Source organism: Chrysemys picta, chromosome 11 (assembly GCF_011386835.1).
Source record: "Chrysemys picta bellii isolate R12L10 chromosome 11, ASM1138683v2, whole genome shotgun sequence".
NCBI lineage: Eukaryota > Metazoa > Chordata > Testudines > Emydidae > Chrysemys > Chrysemys picta.
Window position 1 is genome coordinate 35,896,176 of NC_088801.1, and position 23,067 is coordinate 35,919,242.

Here is a 23,067-nt window from a genome sequence, read left to right on the forward strand (position 1 = left end):
TGCACACAGCACACGCACACTTAGTATGGAATGGACAGGAGCAAGAACTTGAAGAACTAAGGGGACGCAGGTATCCAGATTGTACCTTGAGGAATGTCACAATGACTTAGAACAGACATAGGCAAACTATGGCCCGTGGGCCACATCCAGCCCATGGGACCATCCTGCCTGGCATCTGAGTTCCTGGCTGGGGAGCCTAGTCCCTGGCCCCTCCCCTGCTGTCCCCCCTTCCCCACAGCCACGCTGGCTGTGCTATGGCCCGCCACTCCTGCTGGGCAGCGCAGCTGGCTCTGGCCGGGTGTCGCGGCTGCGAGCTCCTGCTGCTGATAAGGGGGCGGGGAGTGGGGGGGGGTTGGGTAAGGGGGCAGGAGTCCTGGGGGGCAGTCAGGGAGGAGCGGGAGGTTGGATGGGGTGGAAGTTCTAGGGGGGCGGTCAGGGGATGGGAAACAGGGAGGGTTGGGAGTGAGTCCCGGGGGGGGGCGGGGGCTGTCAGGGGGCGGGGATGTGGATAGGGGTCAGGAGGACAGTCAGGGGATGGGGGGGTTAGATAAGGGGGTGGTATCCTGGGGGGCAGTTGGTCCCGGGAGGGGTGCTCAGGAGACAAGGAGCACAGGGCAGTTGGATAGGGGGTGGGAGTCCCGGGGGGGCTGTCAGGAGGTGGGGGTGCGGATAGGGGTCAGGGAGGAGGGGGTTTGGATAGGAGGAGGGGGTCCCGCGAGGGGACAAGGAGCAGGGGGGTTGGATGGGTCGGAGGTTCTGAGGGGGGCAGTCAGGGGCAGGAAGTGGAAGGGGCGGATAGGGGGCAGGGGCCAGGCTTTTTGGGGAGGCACACCCTTCCCTACCCAGCGTTCCATACAGTTGCGCAACCTCATTGTGGCCCTCGGGCCAAAGAGTTTGCCCATACCTGACTTAGAAGCTCAAGTCCCATTTTCAAAGTGACTTTGGCTCTTAAGTCTCACTTAGTTGCTTTTGAAATTTTGTCCCATTTTAAAACTTTAAACAAATTTTCAATGAGCTTCTGAAAATCTCTCGTGGATGTATTGATATACTACAGTTACACACTTGTACAAGGTGTGTGACTGTGCACCAGTGAAAGACCATTGAGAGAAGATATCTTTCACATAAAATAAAGATGGTTAGGAATTAATGGGACACAACCACTCTAGTTATTAAGAGATGTGCCAGTGTCCATAGACTTATGAACCAATTCACGATGCTTTTATTTAGATCACTCTTACAAAATTCTACTTCCACAGGATCTCTCTCTCCTTTTAGAAATGTAGTCAAAAATAAAATCCCCAGTTCCTTATTGTCCAAGGAAGTTATGTATATATAAAAGGAAAAAAGGCAAAGGGAAAAGCAGCTAACCCAACCAACCGCTGCAGGACTAATCTCAGAAACCCCAGTTGTGGGAGTTTGGCTTAGCAAATGAGGCAGGCGAGGTTTTCCCAATCAGAAGGTCTTTTTTTAAATCATGTGATCTTTTATAAAATTATACATCATAGCATATTAAAATGCACCATTAAGTCTGCACCATTTAAAATGTGCTAGTAGTCGTATGCAATTATTTATTTTGAATTGTGCTAGTAGCATGAAAATATTTTTCTCTAAAAAAATGAGAAATGTATGAAATAGATGAACACTTCCCATATATGTCATTAAACCTTTTTGCATTTAATATAGTTAGACTTACAAGCATTTTTGTATCATAATTTAAATTTATTCAGATTTGTCCTAACTGTATGAAAGCATATTTTCTTCTAAAAATGTGAACAGGCATAATGTATATAAAATATGTAATTTTTATAAGAATTAAATAGAATTTTAAAAAGCTTCTTCAAAGTAGCTGAACAGTGCTATAAATGCACACATATCCAAACTACGGGACCCCAGAAAGGAAGAAAAAGGTAGCAGGGACTTTTAGTGCCACACAACTAGCTCATTATACAAAGGGGACAGGAAGAAGACGGACATGTGGTCTAACACAGGTTTCTAACTGGCAGAGTATTGCAGTGTGCAACAAGGCCATCTATCAAAAAATACATGATGATGAAAGGTATAGAATTACTTGCAAGATCTCATCACTTTTCATTTTCCGTTAATAAAATGCTTAAACTGCTCAAAATACTTACTGTACTCTATAAAATAACCTCAATCACTGAATGCTTTAATGATTCAAATAGTTTGATGCTTAAAAAAAAGTGCTCCACAAAGACTCACCTCAGGTATATTACCCTCCCTACACAAAAAATGTAGAGCCTCCATCCTTATGGCTTCCAAGTTAAGAGCATCTTTCTGCAATAGCCTGAGGAAAAATCAAGATTAAGTTTGCTTTATGATCTGCTATTTCCTATAAGGGAGAAATGTTAACTCCAATTTCACCAAAATTTCTATTGTGTAAAGACCAGCTTTTAAACAATTTAACAGAAAAGACTTTTTTTTTTTTTTTTTAATTCCAATAGAAACAGCTCATTTGATACTAAAACACTCTTCTGGAGTTTTAAGAATCAAACCTAAAGGGGAACAGGACTTAACTTTAATTGTTCAGGCTTACAAATTAAACAAGTTAACAAAGTGCATACAATGTGAAGTGAGACCATTAACACTGGAACTATGTTATAAACAACAAATATATTAATATACATTTTAATCTCAATACTGTCCCTTTTATTTGCTGACTTAGGAAGAATTTTAGGATAAGATTATTTTCATACTTAGATGACAACTTTAGTTTAGAATTCTGTTAGAACCATAAATGAGAGGGTTTTAAAAAAACAGGTATTTTTTAATGATTTTCAAGTAGTTTTTGCTATACAACTACAGGTAATAGACACTTCATGTGCAATAGGGCCATATCATCCAGTTTCTGATAATACATCATGACAGCCAGGCGCCAGTATATTATTAATGCCACAGGAAAAAAGATTCCCACCTGCCGATCTTATAAAGTGTTCTAAAGTTTTATTGGCTGAGATCTGAAGAAACTGTCTTTGCATGCTATTTAAGTATGGCTTATCAACACCCGTGCTTCGCAGACTTAGAAGCTCAGAGGACTGAATTAAAGGTCTTTTCCTTTGGGGGCTCCTGAGAGGTGCAGTAACTACTGTAATAAAAAAATATATCGAGTCCCTGTAGATCTCCCAAATTATCCTACAAAACCAGAATACCCATACTTTTGGCCAAGACTTTTAAAACCAGGAGCCTAAAGTTAAGCTTCTAACTTCACAATGGGAATAGCTGAGTGAACAAGTACATAAAAGATTGTTACAAGGAGGAGGGAGAAAAATTCTTCTTAACTTCTGAGGATAGGACAAGAACCAATGGGCTTAAATTGCAGCAAGGGAGGTTTAGGTTGGACATTAGGAAAAACTTCCTGTCAGGGTGGTTAAGCACTGAAATAAATTGCCTAGGGAGGTTGTGGAATCTCCATCATTGGAGATTTTTAAGAGCAGGTTAGACAAACACCAGTCAGAAATGGTCTAGATAATACTTAGTCTTGCCATGAGTGCAGGAGACTGGACTAGATGATCTCTCGAGGTCCCTTCCAGTCCAATGATTCTAAGAGCAAACCCAACTAGCGCATTTCCCAGTGTTGTTAACAACTGAAACAAAGCAACAACACAGACATATATGTATACTGAACCTTTGTGCTGTTTCAACTGCTTGCTCCCAGTCCTGCAAGGCTAGTTGTAGTTTCATTTTCTTTATGAAAGCAGGAAGGAAGTCTGGGAAGTTTGCTATTATCTGGTTCACCGTTTCTAAAGCTCCTGAAAAATTCTGGCGCACCTCAAAATATTGTGCCTAGTGGGAGTAAAAAAGAAGTCCTATCAACGCTGTACTCTTGCAAAAGTGTCAAGATTCATAAGTATTTTCATACAGACACTGGTAAAAAAACATTTAATATAGGGAAATTCTTCCCGTTACTAATATTTTTACTCCAGTCTTAAGCATGACAGAAGGTGTAAACAGAAAGCAGACAAGTCAAAAACTGCAGCTTTTGTAAGCACCTTTATAAAAGTTACTGCAGCGCTGCAGTTATAAGTTACTGATCAGGACACACAGGAGAATGAAGACAGACATGAATGGATTTAAAGGATACAAACCACTATGAGGCATTCACTGGGTCTGATGCAATATTAAATGTTCTCTTACCATATGACCAAGGAATATGGATTGGTTCCTTAGTCAGCTGCCCTGCTAGCAACAGAAATGGCTGCTGAATGTCCAGAAATGCTTAAAGACAATGTGTGTGGGAGTTCACCTGAAGACAATCAGCTCGTGTGTGTCATGGGTGTTATGAGGATTAGTGTTTGCAAAGCACTCTGAAGAGAAGTACTACATAAACACTGAGTTTTATATTTTTAAATAGGGTAAGAGTGGTATCTATCTTATTATCTTGATTTTTTTTTCTTTCTATTGGAGACTGTTATCTGCAGAAGGACTGGCTTTCCAGCTACTGCTTTAAGTTATGACCCAACATGAACTATACTGGTGACTGAAGTTAGAATAGGATAAGTCTCAACCTACTCCCTGCACGCATACCTTTAACATTACCATATATGCACAATGTTGTGCATAGTTTTATGACATTTAATGTTTTTATTTATTTGTAGATTACCATTAAGCAATCTTGCTTCAAATACTCTACCATGAGTTCTTTTGCAAAAAGGAAACAATCTTCAAAAGTAATAGATTCTTGATAATGGCCAGATGACTATTTGTACATTGTCGGGGGGGGGGGGGCGGGGAAAGAGTGGAGGGAGTGGCCAAGACAAAAATTATACTACCAGTTACCTAAACAAAACAAAATGAACGCCCAAAGTACAACGTAGATTGTAATTTCTTGTATTAAAGCAACGTGAATATTGTTTTTATGCATGTGACCATGCATTTCATAATGGTTAGGGGATACTGTTTATCCCTCAATTATCTGTGAAAAGATATCAGGCTCTCATATTTTAGTATTTTTATTTTTATGTACTGATGATGTAATATCTGTTTAGATCAACTGACATCTTACGATCCACATAAATGTAAGATCTGTATTCATACAAGTATTATTTGTGTGTGTTAAGGATGTTTATATGCATCAAAATTTAAGTTATTTCACAAACATTTTTAGATTTTTTTTCCCCCTTTGGTTACTTGGTTCATGAAAATCAAGGATTAAAAGTTGAAGTTAGACATACGGCAGTATGGTCAGGTGTTGTGCAAACTTGCCAATGCACAATAATCTAGGACCACTTTTCAGCAAAGATTTCAAGGGGCACTGTCCACTTTAGGGTTTTAGACACTGATTATTTTAAAAAGAAATCTAGTTTTTGATAGAGCAGTCTTTTAATAGTATATTCTGAATATTTTTTAAAATTCCTTCATTAAAAAAAGTTGGATTTTTTTCTGCTTTTATAAGGGCTTTTTCAACAAGGCAGAAACTAATGGACAACACACTGTTAGACTGTTGTGCCCAATTGTCACCCCATTGAAGCCAAATTGGTGAGAAGGGAAGACTGAAACTGACTGTATACAAAGTGCTGGCATATAGAGGAAGCAGACTAATTGAAAAACATTTCAATTATGGGATTTTCCTACCAACAGTTCAATTATAGTAACGTTGGAATTACTTGCAACTATAATTGGTACAAAAAATTTTAGACAGAAACAAGTTGTATCTTTTTAATTGTGCTGAACTTTGCCAAGTTGCAAGGTGATTGTGTGATGTGTACAAATATCTACTTCAACTAGAATGTATTCCTGGGGGAAATTGTGTGCCACTACCGGTATGTACCTACAGAATTCATGTTTCCTGCAGATTCCTTTGCTTTCCCACAGAAAAATGACTTCTGTCCCCCTGCAACCAGACACACCCCCACACCCAGAACCCTCCCACAGAGCCCCATTCGCCCCACACCTGGAACCCTCCGAACACCCCCCTGTGCATCCAGATCCCACCCGCACCCAGACTCCCTCATCGAGTTACCTGCACCCAGATGGTTCTGTGTGGAACATTCTCACCCCACATCTAGATCTCCCCGGCACTAAACCCTCCACACTTGGATCCTGCTGGGCTGAGCCTGCTTGCCTCACATTTGGATTGGGGGCCAGGGCTGGGCATGCATGTGAGACACTGTCCCTCTCACTTGCTATCTTGGTGCATCTGGCGAGGAGGGGCAGGGCCTCTGGGTGTTTCTGGGGCAGGCCCGACCCTTGCACTGAGTCCAGGTAAGGTGCAGCCTCACCATGAAGTCCGAGAACCAGGGGTTGGGGTGGGAGGGAGAGCGCACAGGTTGCAGGGTGACCTCCCACCTCTGTGCGGCTAGTGGCCTGTGCTCCCCACTGCCATGCTAGAGCCTCTACATTTATTTACTGACAAATAAAATTTGCAGAATTTTAAAACATTGTGCACTGATTTTTTATTTTTTTGGTGCAGAATTCCCTTAGGAGTGCAGAATGATGCCAAATTTGCTTTTACTTTTTTAAGTGATTTCCTTAGAGTGCAAAAGTTAGTTCACTAAATAAATGCAATAGCCTAAGACACTTTTGTGTGCTTGTATTAAAATACGTGGTCTCAGTATACATTCAGTGTGATCATATTTAGACCACAGCGTACATTTTAGGATGGTGCCTAGTGGGCAGAAAAGCATATTACCCAATAGCACGTTTTAATTTGGGAGTAAGGAGGTTATATTCTAAACACGCTCAAGTACTTAAAATACACATAAATGTGCATGAGTGGATACTAATTCACTAACTGAAGTTTAGTCTTCAGTGTAGTTAAACTAAAGTTTGTAGGCTTCAAATCGACAGTTTACCAGAGAAAAAATAAAAGGGAAATCAAAAGGACAAGAACTACAGTACAGGAATGTTAAGATTATGAAACAAATCCACATAAAGAAATCCATAATTAAGAATCCAATACATACAGTAGCTGATGCAATAACTCATCATGACCCAATTGTGCCCCCTTGTGCCCATCTATAGCCAGAGCAAATATTTCTATGAATCTCTGATACCCTTAAAAGAACTGTATGTAGTTTAGTTGCAATGTCTGTCCTGTGGGGGCCCCTGGCAAAGCTCAATTCCAGAGCCCTTACCTGGGACTGGGAAGGTGGAGGCAGTGGGGGCGCTGGGACAAGCCCAGGGAAGCAGGAGGTGACTCCCCCAAAGCCTGTCCATTTCCCCCCCACTGTGCCCACCTCCTACTCCCAGCTGGGGTCTTCACTGTCTAGGCAGCCCCACTATCCACCTTTGGCTAGTCCCAGGCTCCTGGCAGCTCCAGCCCTTACACTCCCTGGCTGCCAAGTGGCCCCTTTTCCCTCCCCTCCGCCTCCCCTCCAGCTGCAGAGCATTCTCCAAGCTGGTCAAGGGATTCACAGTTGGGTCAACATGGGAACACTACAGGACTGGACAGGAGAGCCTAAGTGACAAAACTGTCAGGGGCAGAGCTGGAGCGAACTAGCAAAGCTGTACAATTCTACTCCATCCTGCTCCTCCCCGGGGAGCAGCTGATGCTGGGTAGGCAAAATGGAAGGCCCTCGCAGGCCAGACCTGGCTTGCCCCCCACTGTCTTGGGGACCCCTTATGACTTCATGGTTTGCAGGTGCCTAACAATGCCAATGACGTAGCTTTGTTGGATGACATTTCTAGGTGGGGTTATAGTTTGATAAATATATATATTAAGTGGGCTGTCTATGGTAAAAGCTACAGAAATGTTAGCCACCCATTATAAGAAACACTATTAACTTGAAGTTTATTTTCACATCTTCTTTTAATTATGTTAAACATGCCCTATATGAACATTGTTCTTATATTACATAATCTTAGAAAAGTATACGAGGTATTTTTGTTATAACATAAAACAGCTGACACACTATCACCCCAGATCATGGAACAGCACAGATGAGTTATTTGAACAAAAGATCAAAGCAGCAACTCCTGATTTCTAGTCCCAATGATTCCCTCTGTAATCCTGGGAAAATCACTTAGCAGCTCTTTCTAGTATCCTTGTAATAGTTACCAACTTCACTGAGGTGCTATGGATAAAGTGTTCAGAAAATATTTTGAAATACACTGTGGAAGTAAGTGTTAAAATAATGAACTCACCTTACCCAGCAGGGCAAAAGGGTCATTCCCATCCTGCATTCCTTCATCAAAGTATTTCACAGCTTTTTTAATATAAGCTTCTTTTCCACAGGTGAGATCAAGCCAAGCTTTCAAAATCAATCCCTTAAAGCAAAATTCAGTTTGAGTTCATGGTTTAAGGTAAGAAGTGAAGTAAATTGTAACATGGTATTTCATATGAACAAACAGGGATAAACAAACAATAGTCTATAACATCTCTCTTAGTCCATTTGAATGCTCTAGTGGATTTATAACAGAAAGGCAATGGTTAGCACAGATAACAACTGGGAGTCAAGAAATGCAGATTCTATTTCCTCCCACTGTTAATGGCTTTCTATGTAATCTTGTATTCTTGTCTCAATTTCCCAATCTGAAAAAATGGGTACAGCACTATTTGCCCACCATTATAAAGCACTTTGAGATCTTCTGAGGAAAGATACAAGTTCAGATATGGAGAGACAGCAGCTTCTCTGTAGTTATGATGACAACCAACTTCCATTACACATCACGATCTACACAACCCTAGGGCATGGCTACACTTGCAGATGTAGAGCACTGTGAGTTAAACCAGCCCTCGGAGACCGCAGAGGGAAAGCGCTGCAATGTGTTCACTGGCGTGGCCACATTTGCAGCAGCACTGGGAGCAGTGCATTATGGGCAGCTATCCCACAGAGCACATTCTGGTGCTGTGGCTTGTGGGAGGGGGGCGGAGGGGACAGGGCATTCTGGGTCCTGTCCCAACGCCCGTGATGCATCGCTTCACATCCCAGCAATCCCTGTGCTTCCGTCCACTTTTGGTGCCAGCTTTTAAATGTTTTTTGTACTGTGCGCTCTGTCTTCCCTTTCGGTCTGCGGGAATGGATCCCAAACTCCTGAGGAATATGCTGATGCATCTCGCCAGCACATCACGAATTGCAGTCGAGTTACTCCTTAAGCTACAAACTGACAGCGAGTAGTCCGACAATGATGTCGACTCGCATAACGCATACGACACGAGATTGCTTGTGGCATTCACTGACATGGTCACCACCGTGGAATGCCGCTTTTGGGCTCGGGAAACAAGCACTGAGTGGTGGGATCACATCGTCATGCAAGTCTAGGATGACGAGCAGTGGCTGCAGAACTTTCAGATGAGAAAAGCCACTTTCATGGGACTATGTGCTGAGCTTGCCCGCATCCTGTGGCGCAAGGACACAAGATTGAGAGCTGCACTGCCGGTGGAGAAGTGGATGGCTATTGCAATCTGGAAATTGGCAACTCCAGACAGCTACCGATTGGTCGCTAACCAGTTTGGCATGGGAAAGTCGACCATTGGAATCGTGTTGATGCAAGTTTGCAGGGTCATTAAATCGCATCCTGCTCAGAAGAACCGTGACTCTGGATAACGTGCATAACATTGTGACTGGCTTTGCCCAAATGGGTTTCCCTAACTGCAGAGGTGCGATAGATGGGACGCATATTCCAATTCTGGCACCAGCCAACCTAGCCTCCGAGTACATAAATCAGAAGGGGTATTTCTCTATGGTTCTCCGGGCGCTTGTGGATCACCATGTGCGTTTCGTTGACATTAACACAGGCTGGTCCAGAAAGGTGCATGACGCACACATCTTTCGGAACACTGGCCTGTTCAGGAAGCTGCAAGCCGGGACTTTCTCCCCAGACCAGAAGATCACCGTATGGTAAGTCAAAATGCCCACTGTGATCCTTGGAGACGCCACTTATCCTTTAATGTCGTGGCTCATGAAACCCTACACAGGGAGCCTTGACAGCAGCAAGGAGCAGTTCAACAGGCTGAGTCGGTGCAGAATGACTGTGGAGTGTGCTTTTGGCCATTTAAAGGGCCGCTGGCACTGTCTGTATGGGAAGCTGGACCTGGCCAATGACAACATCGCCACGATTATATCCACATGCTGTACCCTCCATAACATTTGTGAAGGGAAGGGTGAAATATTCACTCAAGCATGGACCTCGGAAGTTCAACACCTGGAAGCTGAATTTGAACAGCCAGAGAGCAGGGCTATTAGAAGGGCCCAGCATGGGGCTGCAAGGATTAGGGATGCCTTGAGGGAGCTACTGGTGGCTTTCAGCCTCAAATTATGTTTGGTGCCCTGCACGGGAGTGAAGTGAACTGGTTCCAGTGTTAGTAGGAATCTGTGTTTGCTACATATGATGCCCTGACTTGCAGTGCCTGTTGCTTTCCTGAGCTATGGTATCTTTTACTTAATGCAATAATAAAGAATGTTTTCAAAGCCAAAACATTCATTTATTGAAAATAAAATTAATTTATTGAAAAGAAACAACTGCTCAGGAAACAGAAAGGGCATGACACATCTGTGTTGTCTGGGACAAGGGAAGGGGGTGGGGTGAGGAACAGGGCAATCACAGATTTGCGTATATCCTGTTATCATACTCAGCCTTCCTATCTGGAGTGCCATGCAATGAGTGCTGCACTTCAGGCTGGCTAAAATGCATGGGGATGGGGGTTGAATGCAGTGGGTAAGGGTCGCAGTTTGCAGGGCTGGGTGGTGAAGCTACAAGTGTTGAAGGCAGCTGGGGGCGATAAGAACCTGGATGTTGTAGAAAGTGGGTTGGCAGTGACATGAGGGCACAAGGGAAAGACTTTTGGGACAAGGGGGGGGGGGGGGTGCGCCGCAGGCACGGAAGTGCTCTGCCTGCATTGCTATGAGCGCCTGTATCAAGTCCGCTTGGCGCTCCATGCTTAGCAGCCACTCCATGCTTTGGTGCCGGCGATCTGCATTCTGCTGGCGGACCCTCCTTTCATTCTCCTGCCACTCCTGAACTTTTTGATTTTCATTAAGGGATTGCTACATGACTTCATGCAGCATGTCCTCTTTGCTTCTACGCGGCCGCTTCCTGATTCTTTGGAGACTTTCGGACGGTGATAACAAGGACGGCAGGAATCTCAAGGCTGCATCTGTAAAGCCAAAATGCAACACTTAACAGAGGCAGCATTGTTCACATGAGTCAGAGCAATGATTCGGCTGTACTTTAAGACAAGCACCGTGTACACAATAGCAGAAATTGCCCGTCCCAAAGCGAGCGCTCGTAACCCACAGGAGCCCCAAAATGGTGAGTAAGCACAGGGGCAAGGGAGACTGATTATTTCACGGCCGTACTGTCCTCTGGAGTTCTGTGCCTTGGGGAGAACCAACAGCTGAAGGGGGCACTGTCCCCACATTTTCCACAGGATGAGTTCGTCCTGGAAGATATCTCGCTGCTGAGGGTGACCTGGGAAGCAAGGGAGGGTCTTCTACTACAATGCGGCTTCCACTCTAGCCCATATGCAGCTTTCCTGTGTGCAGCAATGGTCCCCCCACCCGTCACAGCACAATAGCGCAGACATGTAAGCCTTTCTGGGACAAGCAGCACAGTAGCTCTGCCAAGGAACCCGCACAAGCGGATTGCCCAGCTTCTGTATGAGACCTTTCAAGAGATCACTAAGGCCAATTACCATGACGTGAGAGAGCACATCAACGCCCTATTCCACATCTAGGCATACATGCAGCCCTAATCGTCCTTGCCCCAAGAGCCCGCACCAAACCACTTCCTTCCCAAAATAAAAGCCGCTTACCAGGCACCTCCTCTGGTGTTTGTCCTTCCCCAAGCACTGTCCGCTGCGACTGGCTAAATTCCTCCTGGCTTGAAAACAGCTCCTGGCTGCATGCATCTAGGGATGTGGGGCTGTCTCCCTCCTCCTCAGCACCCTCGCTCCCACTTTCCTCCGCCTCCTCCTGCCTTGTTGAACTGGGCTCTAAAGTGTCCATGGTGGTCTTCGGAGTGGAGGTGGGGTTGCCCCCAAGTTTTGCGTCCAGCTCTTTGTAGAAACGGCAGGTTGCGGGGGTAGCACCGGAGCGGCAGTTTGCCTTGCGCGCTTTGCGATACGCATTCCACAGCTCCTTCACTTTAACCCTGCACTGCAGAGCGTCCCACTCATGGCCCCTTTCCATCATGCCCCTTGAGATCTGCCCGAAGGTATCGTAATTCCTACGGCTAGAGCGCAGCTGGGACTGGACAGCTTCCTCCCCCCAAACACTGATGAGGTCCAGCACCTAGCCATTGCTCCACACTGGGGCTCGCCGGGCGTGTGGAGGCATGGTCACCTGGAAAGATTTGCTGAGAGCACTCCATGCCTTGCTGAGCAAACAGAAAGGGGATTTTCAAAATTCCCAGAGAATTTAAAGGGCGGGTCTGACGGTTGGTCACCTGAGAGCAGGGCAGTAGAGTTCAAAGTGATGACCAGAGTGCCTAGAACAAGCATTGTGGGACACTTATGGAGGCCAATCAGAGTGCATTAATAGACCAGGGCGTCCACACTGGCGCCGCGGCGCTCCAGCCTGGGCACAGCAAGCATTATGCTTCTCAGGTGGATTACCAGGAGTGCTCCAGATGCGGAGTCCAAGCGTTTTACGTGCCTTGCCAGTGTGGACGCGTCATGAGTTATGGCGTCCGGGGCTGCTTTAATGCGCTCTAACTTGCAAGTGTAGCCATGCCCTTAAAAAGCATGGTTAGAGATCTCAATCTTACACGCTCACATAACAAAGCACATTTTTATCAAGTTGAAGAAATATTTCACCACAACCGAACAATTTTAATTGTTTTGTAAAACTGTTCCCACTATTATATTAAAACAAACAACCCTTTATAAGTGCACATTAATGATATATTGAGTGGACTTATATTTGAGGCTATGTACAAAAACAATAGAGTGTACTTTTTTTTTTTTTTTAAACTAACACTGCAACTTCTGTTTTTAAAGAGATCTGATTAAAAACATGGAAAATTTCACTGAGAGTTAAGCAGAAGACACTGTCACAAGGAATGTGTCACAAAGTTCCAGATGAAGGACTTTAAGATCAGCCAGCCTGAAAATTGTTAGCAAATGCAAGTGATGTTCCTTTGTACGTTACTATAAAATAATTCTATATTATATTTAGGACCAATAGTTTTCAGTATTAGCAATATACATAGTAAGTCTTGAAAGCCCAGTTGCTCTAGTGGCTTTGAGCTTGCTCCTCTTTTTTTAAATAAATATATCACTCTCTCTAGTTAGAGACATACTACACTCCATACTATAGCTCAAATTCTTACTAGGAATTATATTTCGCTATCAAAATACATAAATTGAAAAATGTTCTCAGTTTGAATAAATATTTTCTGGAAAGTACCAACATTAATGGAAGGCAGGTGGCATTTTCCAGTAAACATTTAAACCAAGAACCAGAAGCCTCAGTTATACACGGCTATTTAGATTTATTTTGCCTGAAGATAAATGTATTTACTTAATTAAATATTTCGGTTGACCACAGCAGACCTTGCTTTTCAGTTACTGGATCAAAGAGATTTAACAGCTTACTATTCACAAATTGTGAGTAGTACCAGCCACCCAAAAATGCTTTTGCAGCATTAATTGAAATATTATAGTATACAACAGTTACATTAAAGGATGACTCAATGTAGAAGAGGGCTAGGACATCTAGTTTTATAAACAGACAGCTATACTTATATTTCATATATAAAAGACTAGTTACCTCTTTATTACCATTAGAAACTTTGATCATTCTATCAACATATTCACGGGCTTTGTCCTGACGACCAAGATGCCACAAAAACAACCCTGCAAAGTACAAGGCCTGCTGTCCTGCAGTCTTACGTTGTTCCTTCATTTTAGCATCCAGTTCCAAAATAGCGTCTCGATCTGAAAATAGCCAGTAACAGTGGGAATTCTTTGTTAAAATTTTGATCATATTGTACAATGACCTTGGTAAGATAAGAGCAGATGTCGCATAAATGTGGCATCCCAAGGCACATTGCCAAACACTCTGGTATTCCCCCACTAGCTGGAGCTCTAAACATGTTTTCCAGAGATAAATACAAAAGACTAGGGTAGAGGTGCTGCATTAGCAAGGCATTAGGAGCAATGCTCTGGTGAGACGCATTTCTGCAAACTTACTTGCTGAGATTTCTGCAAAGGAAATGGAACCCCCAAACAAGAGCCAATGTACATCTTTTATTATCACTACTTATCTAGTAGCTGAGTGGTAATTTTAAAGTAGTACCCATCTCTAGCTGCTAGACAAGAGAAGCAGCTTTCTGTTTCTTCTTACCTACCCAGAATTCCACGGCTGCTATGAGGCTGGGTAGGGGAGTGGAGAATTCACCACCATACTATTTCTCTGCAGAACTTCTTGACAGCTGTTAGGAAGCATCTCTCTGCTACTCTGCCCTTCTCAGGTCTAATTTTTGGGTCCGTCACATGAAAAAAATACCAGTGCTTGCCTCCACTACTATTCAAGGCTTTCCCAAGCAACAGCATAAAACTGATAGGACACCTAACAACTACTCCCCACAGGGTAACTACTGCCCAAAAATAGCAGCAGTGAAACTTATCAAAATTAAGTTTCACTCCTCTGCCATTTGGCAAGGCTGACAGTACTGAGCTATGTCGACCAACTCAAGAAGACAACACTACACCAGTTTACATACAGATTTGTATAAAATGATGACACACTAGGGAAAGCCGGCTAAAGAACAGCATCTCACCCACAGGACAAGGAGTCGAGGACCTGGTCAATCTGCACTGTCCTTGGCCACTGACAAACTGGCTCACACATGGCCCCTGCTCCCGAATGCGCACACAGATGTCCTTGGATTTCTAATACCCTGCACCAGATGAAAAGAGGGGTGGAAACTCAAAGACCAATGGCAGATGACAAAGGCCAATTCAAACAGGATGAAACGTGGCCAATTCCTCAAAGCCTATGAGAGGCTGCATTACAGGCAAAGAGAACTTTCCTATTAGCCTCCATTGAGGCTGTCAAATCCTGCCCCAAGGAGCTATACAGGGTGGCAAATCACGTCAAGTATGTCTACACAGCAAGCAGGATCCCACAGCAGTGAGTCTCAAAGCCCAGGTCTACACACTTAGGCATGCGGGGTTCACATTATGATGCTAAACACAGCTGAGTAGACACTTGGGGTCAGCAGTCCTTTACCCGATAATAACACACCACTAAATCAAGATGGTATAGAGCTTGGACGAGATCAGCTCCTGGATAAAGAACAGCTGGCTGAAGCTGATGAAAATAGGTGACAGAGGAAAGCATTCATAACAATTTTGCAGCCACACTGCCGTTTCCTTTAGCTGACGGTTCACACCCACCATTGGTCAAATCAGTCCATAGGCTAGGAGTACTCTTGGATTCCTCATTGATATTTAGCTCACATCACAATGACTGCGAGTAATGTTTTCTACTATCTCCAACAGGCTAGGAGACTTCACCCTATCCGGGTCAACAAAGACATAGTCTCAGTTATTCATGCCTTTGTCATCTCTTGCCTGGACTATAGCAAGGCAACATACAAAATAGCTGGGCATGAAACCTTCAGAACTCAGGAAACTCCAACTATTTCAGAATACTGTAGCGCATATCCTAAGCAACAAAGGCTACTATGAGCACACTACATCTCTCCTCCGCTCTCTAGGCTGGCTTCCCACAGAATTTCAAATGAAGTTCAAAGTCTCAGTCCTTATCTTCCACACGCAACCTTGCCTGGGCCCAGGATACCTAAAGCTCTGGAACAAAGACCGCACACAACAACTTCTCTCCTCTGGCACAATGGAACTCCCAACAATAAAAGAGTAAACTCATCTATGCAGGAGATAAAACTTTCTTTGGGGACGGTATGAGACTGTGGAATGAACTCCCCCAGGAACCAACGATGATCACAAACCTCACCACTTTCCAGTGCAAGGTACATATTTTTGACCTTACCTTCTCCAGTATAAACACACTGCAATAGATATACTTAATAAAAATACCATACCAAAACAAGACATCACTACATATGCTTCTCCTTTTGCGAAGATGATGAGAGAACAAAAACATGTGACAGGTGTGTAGATACATTGCTTAATGCACCACTGGAATGAGCTCAGACACTATGGTGATGAGTGTTGTATAAAAACCCATATAAAATACAAAGCTTGGCAGGTGACATGGCGAATGAATTTTTCAAGACCTGATTTTGAATACTATATCACAACTTTTGTTGTTGTTGGTCTTCCTAGCACTTACTCTCTCCAAAACCCTGCAGACTTTCTCCTATATTTTCAAAGTCACCATTGCTTTTAACTTTCAAGTTTTTTATTTAATGCGCACTTCTGCTCTAAAAAATAACTTTAAAAATGGCACTAACTCAAATACATTTCCTACGTGTATTCAGGGACATACAGATTACTTTAGTAACAAAGATAAGCCTTTATTATTTTTTACTTTTGTTGGCTGTATCTGATCTGCAATGCTTGAGAGCGAGCCAGCTACATCAACAGAATTGCACCAACATAATTACCTACAATGCCAAATTCTGCCCTCAGTTACACATATGCAAACAAGGGCAGAATACTTAATACAAAAGAAGATGGACAGACAAAAATTCAGTGTAACTTTCAGATCCCAGGTGAAGTTTACAGAACTGTCTGTTGGAAAGGCCATGTTTCACATGTAAGCGAAGGAAATTTTTATCTGGAAATCACAAATATGGAAGTCCACACAATACTATTTTTAAATTTACTTTTCAGAGTGAAATGGCCCTTCAAAGATGACCATGAAGCATTGGCCCCTACCAAAATTGGCTTTCCACCTGTACCTGAAGGACTCTGTAACTATTATAACTTCTGGAGATGAAGGGAGGGAACTCTTGCAACCAGGATTGGGAGTTCTGAACCCATTCCAGTCCCCTAGTTAGAAGTTACACTGCAAAAATCTACGTTTTCTCTTTTTAATTTACAAAAAGTATAAAAAAAATATTTTTTTTTATAATTTTTTGTGTGGTAATACTTTAATGATTGTTGTTACCTATACTATATCATATGATCAATGCTTAAGCTATTAGTGGAAAGACAATAATTAAAACATTTGTTTGAGTTTGGGATAATCTTTGCAAAACTTCAATATTCTAAACAATTTTACACTGGAAACAACAGAAGTGAATCAACAGTATGTATGCACTTTGTGGTATATATTAAATACTGTGTTCCAACACCCTGGAGTTTGCTTTGGTGAATAACATGAGGGAAGAGATCATTTGCTCATTGTCAAAGTGAAAGTCAGCAACTCTATGCTTCAGCAATGCATGAAAGACACCATATACTCTTGGAAAATGAAAAGCATAGCAGGATTGTTTTCATGTAGCATAAACTCCAGAAACAAGTTTTTTATAAGGTGGGAGAACTTGGATAGGAGTATCAAGTAGTAAGGAATTTTCAGTCCCATTACTTCAATGGCACTCTATCCTTCATACTTTACGTACACAAAATACTCATTGGTCAGGTCATCTCAATTCACAGTCCAATGGATAGGGCAGGGACAAGGAAGTGTTCCTAAATGGAATTGAAGTTGGCAGTAGAAAAACTATAAGGTAAGTGAGGCTACACAGGGAAATAAGAAATGCTTGTCCTCTGAAAAGGAAAATTTTTCTGACTGGCCTTTTGGATGCAGAAGAATTAGAGGCTGGTGACAGTAAAGAAGATCAGGAGATCAAAAAAAGACAGAGGCCTGAGGCAGCCAGGAGAGTGGAGGCCTTCATCAGATGGCCATTGCTTAAGAGGAAAAGATATTTTTAATATGTCAAGAAACACAGCTCTGTAACTTTTCAATATTTTGTTTGCAAATACACCCCTATTTGTTATATAATGGAGATTTTTGTATATAGTTTTGTCAAACTTCATCTAATTATAGTATTAAATTTACAGTTATGTGTAGGGCTAACGCATGCATTTTGGTTTGAGATTCAACTATATTTTGCAGGTTAGATTGCCAACAGTTTTTTTAACTGCAAATATTATAAGACTATGTAAAACGCAGAAAGACAACAGTTTTTCCATTAAGATACCTGGATTAGAGCTCTTTTTATGGGCGCAGATCAGTGCCATCATTGTACAAAGGGACACCTCCTGTTTGTTTTTAATAGACTCAAATTCCCGGATAGCCTCCTGAACATGACCTAAAGAATACAAGAAGAGATAAAAGGGACACAATTATTTAAAACAAAACAAAACAGAAACACAAAACAAACAACATGCTTCCCTGAAAGTGTTTTACCTGCCACTGTTATGATTAACACTGTCCAGTATATTCAATATTAGGGCTATCAAGCGATTAAAAAATATTAAATCGCACTGTTAAACAACAATAGAATACAATTTAAATATTTTTGGACGTTTATTACATTTTCAGATATATTGATTTTAATTACAACAAAGAATACAAAGCGTACAGTGCTCAGGATAGATAAAAATCAATTATTTTTTTAAACATTAAAATGCTTTTTGAGGAAGATACATTATACCTCAAAGATATCCCGTCATTGAATAGGGATTACAAATTCTAATTATATTGTATGAAACAATATATTCATATAATGTTTGAGAAAAGTTTTATAAATGAGTTCCAATAGTTCATGGATTAGGGACCCAGTTTTATGGGGTTTCAGGGGCTTCTGTATAGATTATTTAGGTTAATATTTCTATCTATCCAATGGGACTCAGTGCTCAGTCTAGAAGATACCATCAGAGATGCTTAATTTTGCATTTCTCAAACTGTGGATGTGTGTCTCCAGAGACAACATGCTTGTTAACAGCAAAAATGTTTTAAAATAAATAAAATATAGAGGTGAAAAATAGTTAAATAAAATAATTTAAATGTCTGTCTGGTGATGTTCTCCTCCTAATACAGCATAGCAAGAAAATCCTCCAAATATTAATGATTAACCTGTTGAATTGGAGATAGATATTTATGAAGTCATTGGGAGGTGAACTGCTTCAATTACCTTTGGTAAACAAAATAACCAATCATTCATTTCCTGATATAGCTGTAAAACTAATCTGAAAAGTTTTCAAAATAAATCACTTGAAAAATACATAGTGTGTACCTTCTAAAAATGAAACTTACATCTATCTCTGAGTTGTGAAGAATATGTATTAAGGTTACAACAACCAACAAGAATGCACTTTTATTAAATTGAGTCTTCCTGACTAGTGATTTAAATCAAATCCACCCTGACAGTGCTCACTTTATATTTATTTTTATTACAAATATTTGCATTGTAAATAAACAAAAGAAATAGTATTTTTCAATTCACCTAAAACAAGTACTGTAGTGCAATCTCGGTCATGAAAATTGAATTTACAAATGTAGAATTATGTATTAAAAAACCCTGCATTCAAAGCTCAAATAATGTAAAACTTTAAGGCCTACAAGTCCACTCAATCCTACTTCTTGTTCAGCCAATCGCTCAGACAAACAAGTATGTTTACATTTGCAGAATGCTGCCTACTTCTTGTTTACAATGTCATCTGAAAGTGACAACAGGTGTTTGCATGGCACTGTTGTAGCCGGCGTTGCAAGATATTTACATGCCAGATGCGCTAAAGGTTCATATGTCCCTTCGGTGTTCCTCTTAGCGATTGGCTGAACAAGAAATAGGACTGAGTGGACTTCTCCAATCTAAAGTTTTACATTGTTTTGGTTTTGACTGCAGTTATGTAACAAAAAAACCTACATTTGTAAGTTGCACTTTCATAATAAATAGATTCATACAAGTACTGTAGTGCAGAGTATTCTTAAATTCACATTTCTTTTGTCATTTTTAAATGCAAATATTTGTAATAAAAAATAATATAAAGGGAGCACTGTACACTTTGTATTCTGTGTTGTAATTGAAATAGATATATTTGAAAATGTAGAAAGACATCCAAAAATATTTAATACATTTCAATTGGTAGTCTCTTGTTTAAAAGCACGATACATTTTTTAATCATGATTAATTTTTCTGAGTTAATCCCATGAGTTAACTGCAATTAATCGACAGCCCTATTATTGATATAATTATCTGAAAAATAATTGAAGGAATTGTTTTTTCAATTTGTTTATTCTGCGTACAGCTAACCTCTCTATTCACAATCATTCTCACTTGTTTGTGTAAGGGCTTGTCTACACTTAAAATGCATACCTATGTGACAGGAATCAGGGGATAGCCGTGTTAGTCTATATCTACAAAAACAACAAGGAGTCTGGTGGCACCTTAAAGACTAACAGATTTATTTGGGCATAAGCTTTCATGGGTAAAAACCTCACTTCTTCAGATGCATAGAGTGAAAGCATAGGTACTCCACCTCCCCAAGAGGCAGTAACTAGGTTGACAGGAGAATGCTCTATACTGTCTACATTGGAGGTTAGGTTGGTTTAACTGCATCACTCAGGGTTGTGGATTTTTCACACCCCCAACCGATGTGGTTATACTGACTAATATCCTAGTGTACTCCAGGCATACATCTGCCATACAGTAATAGGAGAAAGAAAAGCATATTAATACTGAGAGAACCTGGAAGTGGTCCTGTTTTATTTCTACCAGTCACCAAAGGTGAAAACCACCCCCTATTTCAGGGGAAGGCAAATTACGGCCCACGGACCGGCCAGTCAGGGCTTTCAATCCAGCCCGTGGGATTGCCAGCCCCGTGGCACAATGGGGCTAAGGCAAGCTCCCTGCCTGCCCTGGCCCCACGCCGCTCTCGGAAGCAGCCAGCACCACATCCCTGCACCACATCCCTGCACCCCCCCGGGGGTGGGGGGGGGAGGACACAGTGGGAGGCAGAGGGCTCCTTGCACTGCCTTTGCCCGCAGGCACTGCCCCCCCTCCCCCAGCTCCCACTGGCCAGGAACAGGGAACCGCGGCCAATGAGAGCTTCGGGGTTGGTACCCACGGGCGAGGGCAACGCACAGCAGAGCCGCCTGTCCAACCCCACCCCCAGAAGCCACTGCTGGACAAGCTGGCCACTTCCGGGAGCGGCACGGGGTCAGGGCAGGCAGGAAGCCTGCCTTAGCCCTGCTGCCACCTTAGAGCCGCTTGAGGTAAGCAGTGCTGGGCCGGAGCCCGTATCTCAAACTCCTCCTGCACTCCAACCCCCTGCCCTGAGCCCCCTCCCACACTGCACCCCCCTGCACCCCAACCGCTTGCCCAGAGCCCTTCCTGCACACCACACCCCACTCCCACACTCCCTCCTGCACCCCAACCTCCTGCCCCAGCCCTACATTCATGGTCCTGTATACAATTTCCCCACCCAGATGTGGCCCTCAGGCCAAAAAGTTGGTCCACCCCTGCTTTATTCATTTTATATTGTGCTTTTTACTGCACTTTGGGCACTGGTTCCCCCTTCCAGGCATTTTCTATATCTGCAACAGGAGGAGGAACACACTTTTTTTTAAAAAAAAAAAGGAAAATGTTATTGTAAAAAGACAGACTGGCCTGAGTTCAGGGACAGGTGGAGTGTTTCCAACTTTTTTTTTTAAAGTTCCATTTTCCCAAACCTACTTAATAAGTAGATCTAGTAATAGTAAATCTAAACAAAGCCCCATAATACAGAACTCAAAGTACATAAAAATTATTCCAGTTGATCACAATTTGGACTGATTAGCTAAATAAAGAAAACAAGCTCCAATAAAAAAGCTTTAAAACAAGTTATTTCTGTGTACCTGTTTCACCTCCCACCTTTTGTTGGTCTTATCTATTTAGCTCATGCACTCTTGGGAGCAATGACTATCTGTTACATTGGCAGCACACGGAAACCCCGATTTCAACCGGGGCCTCCAGGCGCTTCTAAAATTCAAATCATTAATAATAACTCTTTAAAAAAAATTAAATATTGTTGTAAAACCGCAGGAACTGGTGGCGGGTGTCAGGGGAAGGGTCAGTGAAGTGAAGTGGCCTGGATTTGAAGCTGATGGTTTCCCATTCAGCGTTTAACAAAGATCCAGCTACAAGCAGTCAGTCACCTTCCATCATCATGCCATAGGCGCGGTAGAACAGGAACACGGGGTCGTTGCCAAACTTCTTGAGCGCCTCATTAGCAGCCACCTGGACGTGCCGGAAGTACCCTTCCTGGCAATAGTAGCTGATCAGCGCCTGAAAGGGAAGCGTTACTGTGACACCCCAGGGACCGGTCCGGCGCTGAGCGGAGCGCGACCACCGCCTTCAGCGACTGCCCGCGGCCTCCCTGCGCCCCCACAGGCTCCCACCAGCCCCCGCCTACACCAAACGCTGCAGCCGCAACCGTGCCGGCTCCGTATCGCCTCTGCGCCTCCCCGGCGGCGCACAGCTGAGCCCCCTCCCGCCCAGCAGCGCTTACCCGCCCCAGCCCACCCTCCGAGGAAGGCCCCGGCCCGGGCGGCGGGAGGGAGATAGGCGGCCGCCGCGGTCTCGGGCGAGCAGGGGGGACTGAAGCGGCCGAGCGCGCAAGAGGCGGCGGCACCAAGGCCACTATTACTGACCCGCTGCGTCAAGGACTCCATGGCCACCGGCCGCAACTCGCAGCTACCACAGCAGTAACCTAAGCGACGCTGAACAGCGTTTGGGGCATGGGGCGGGAGCACATTTCCATTGGCGGAGCCATGGGGAAAAAGCCGCCCCCATTGGATAGTTGAAGAGGGGCGGAGTCAGGAAAATGCCGTGCGTTGATTGGACAGTTGCGCTGGGACGAGAGTCGGAGCTGGAGAAAGGCGGGTGTTTGTCCCGGGGAGGGGGACAAGCCGGGGATCGGCTGGCGGGGCCTGTGAGACTCCCGGAAGGGGAGTGAGGGTGACAGTTACAATGGGATCCAGAGGGGGACACTAGGCAGGCAGGGACAGCCCCAGGGATCCGGTGGACAGATGGAACTCGGCTGGGAGACAAGTGCGCAACATTGAGCCCTAGGGCCCTGGTGCCAATGTAAGCGGGGGAATGGTCCCGCTATTGTGGGGAACTTTCCTGGCTTCTGCACTACCCCGGTGAAGTGGGCTAGCGAAAAGATAAGAGTCCTCGCTCCCACTCCCTTTACCCAGAGGCCTCCCTGCCCTTGAGGACTCCCCTTCCACTCTCCTGTCTGGCAGAGTCCTC

The 23,067-nt window shown here is 43.4% G+C and overlaps 1 protein-coding gene across 2 annotated transcripts in view; it reads right to left on the reverse strand.

Moving 5' to 3' along the window:
• TTC21B (tetratricopeptide repeat domain 21B) overlaps nt 1-22,591 on the reverse strand; it is an 87,222-nt gene extending 64,631 nt beyond the window's left edge. The window contains exons 1-7 of one of the 2 annotated variants that reach the window (XM_065561786.1): nt 22,464-22,591; nt 21,969-22,098; nt 18,031-18,141; nt 13,668-13,834; nt 8,101-8,223; nt 3,644-3,801; nt 2,221-2,305 (exon numbers count right to left, since the gene is read on the reverse strand). In XM_065561786.1, coding sequence (XP_065417858.1) covers nt 2,221-2,305; nt 3,644-3,801; nt 8,101-8,223; nt 13,668-13,834; nt 18,031-18,141; nt 21,969-22,098; nt 22,464-22,484 — 795 coding nt within the window. In that variant the 5' untranslated portion in view covers nt 22,485-22,591. The remainder of the gene's footprint in view (nt 1-2,220; nt 2,306-3,643; nt 3,802-8,100; nt 8,224-13,667; nt 13,835-18,030; nt 18,142-21,968; nt 22,099-22,463) is intronic. The other variant, XM_065561787.1, reaches the window with a different exon arrangement.
• Between the last annotated feature and the right edge of the window lie 476 nt (nt 22,592-23,067).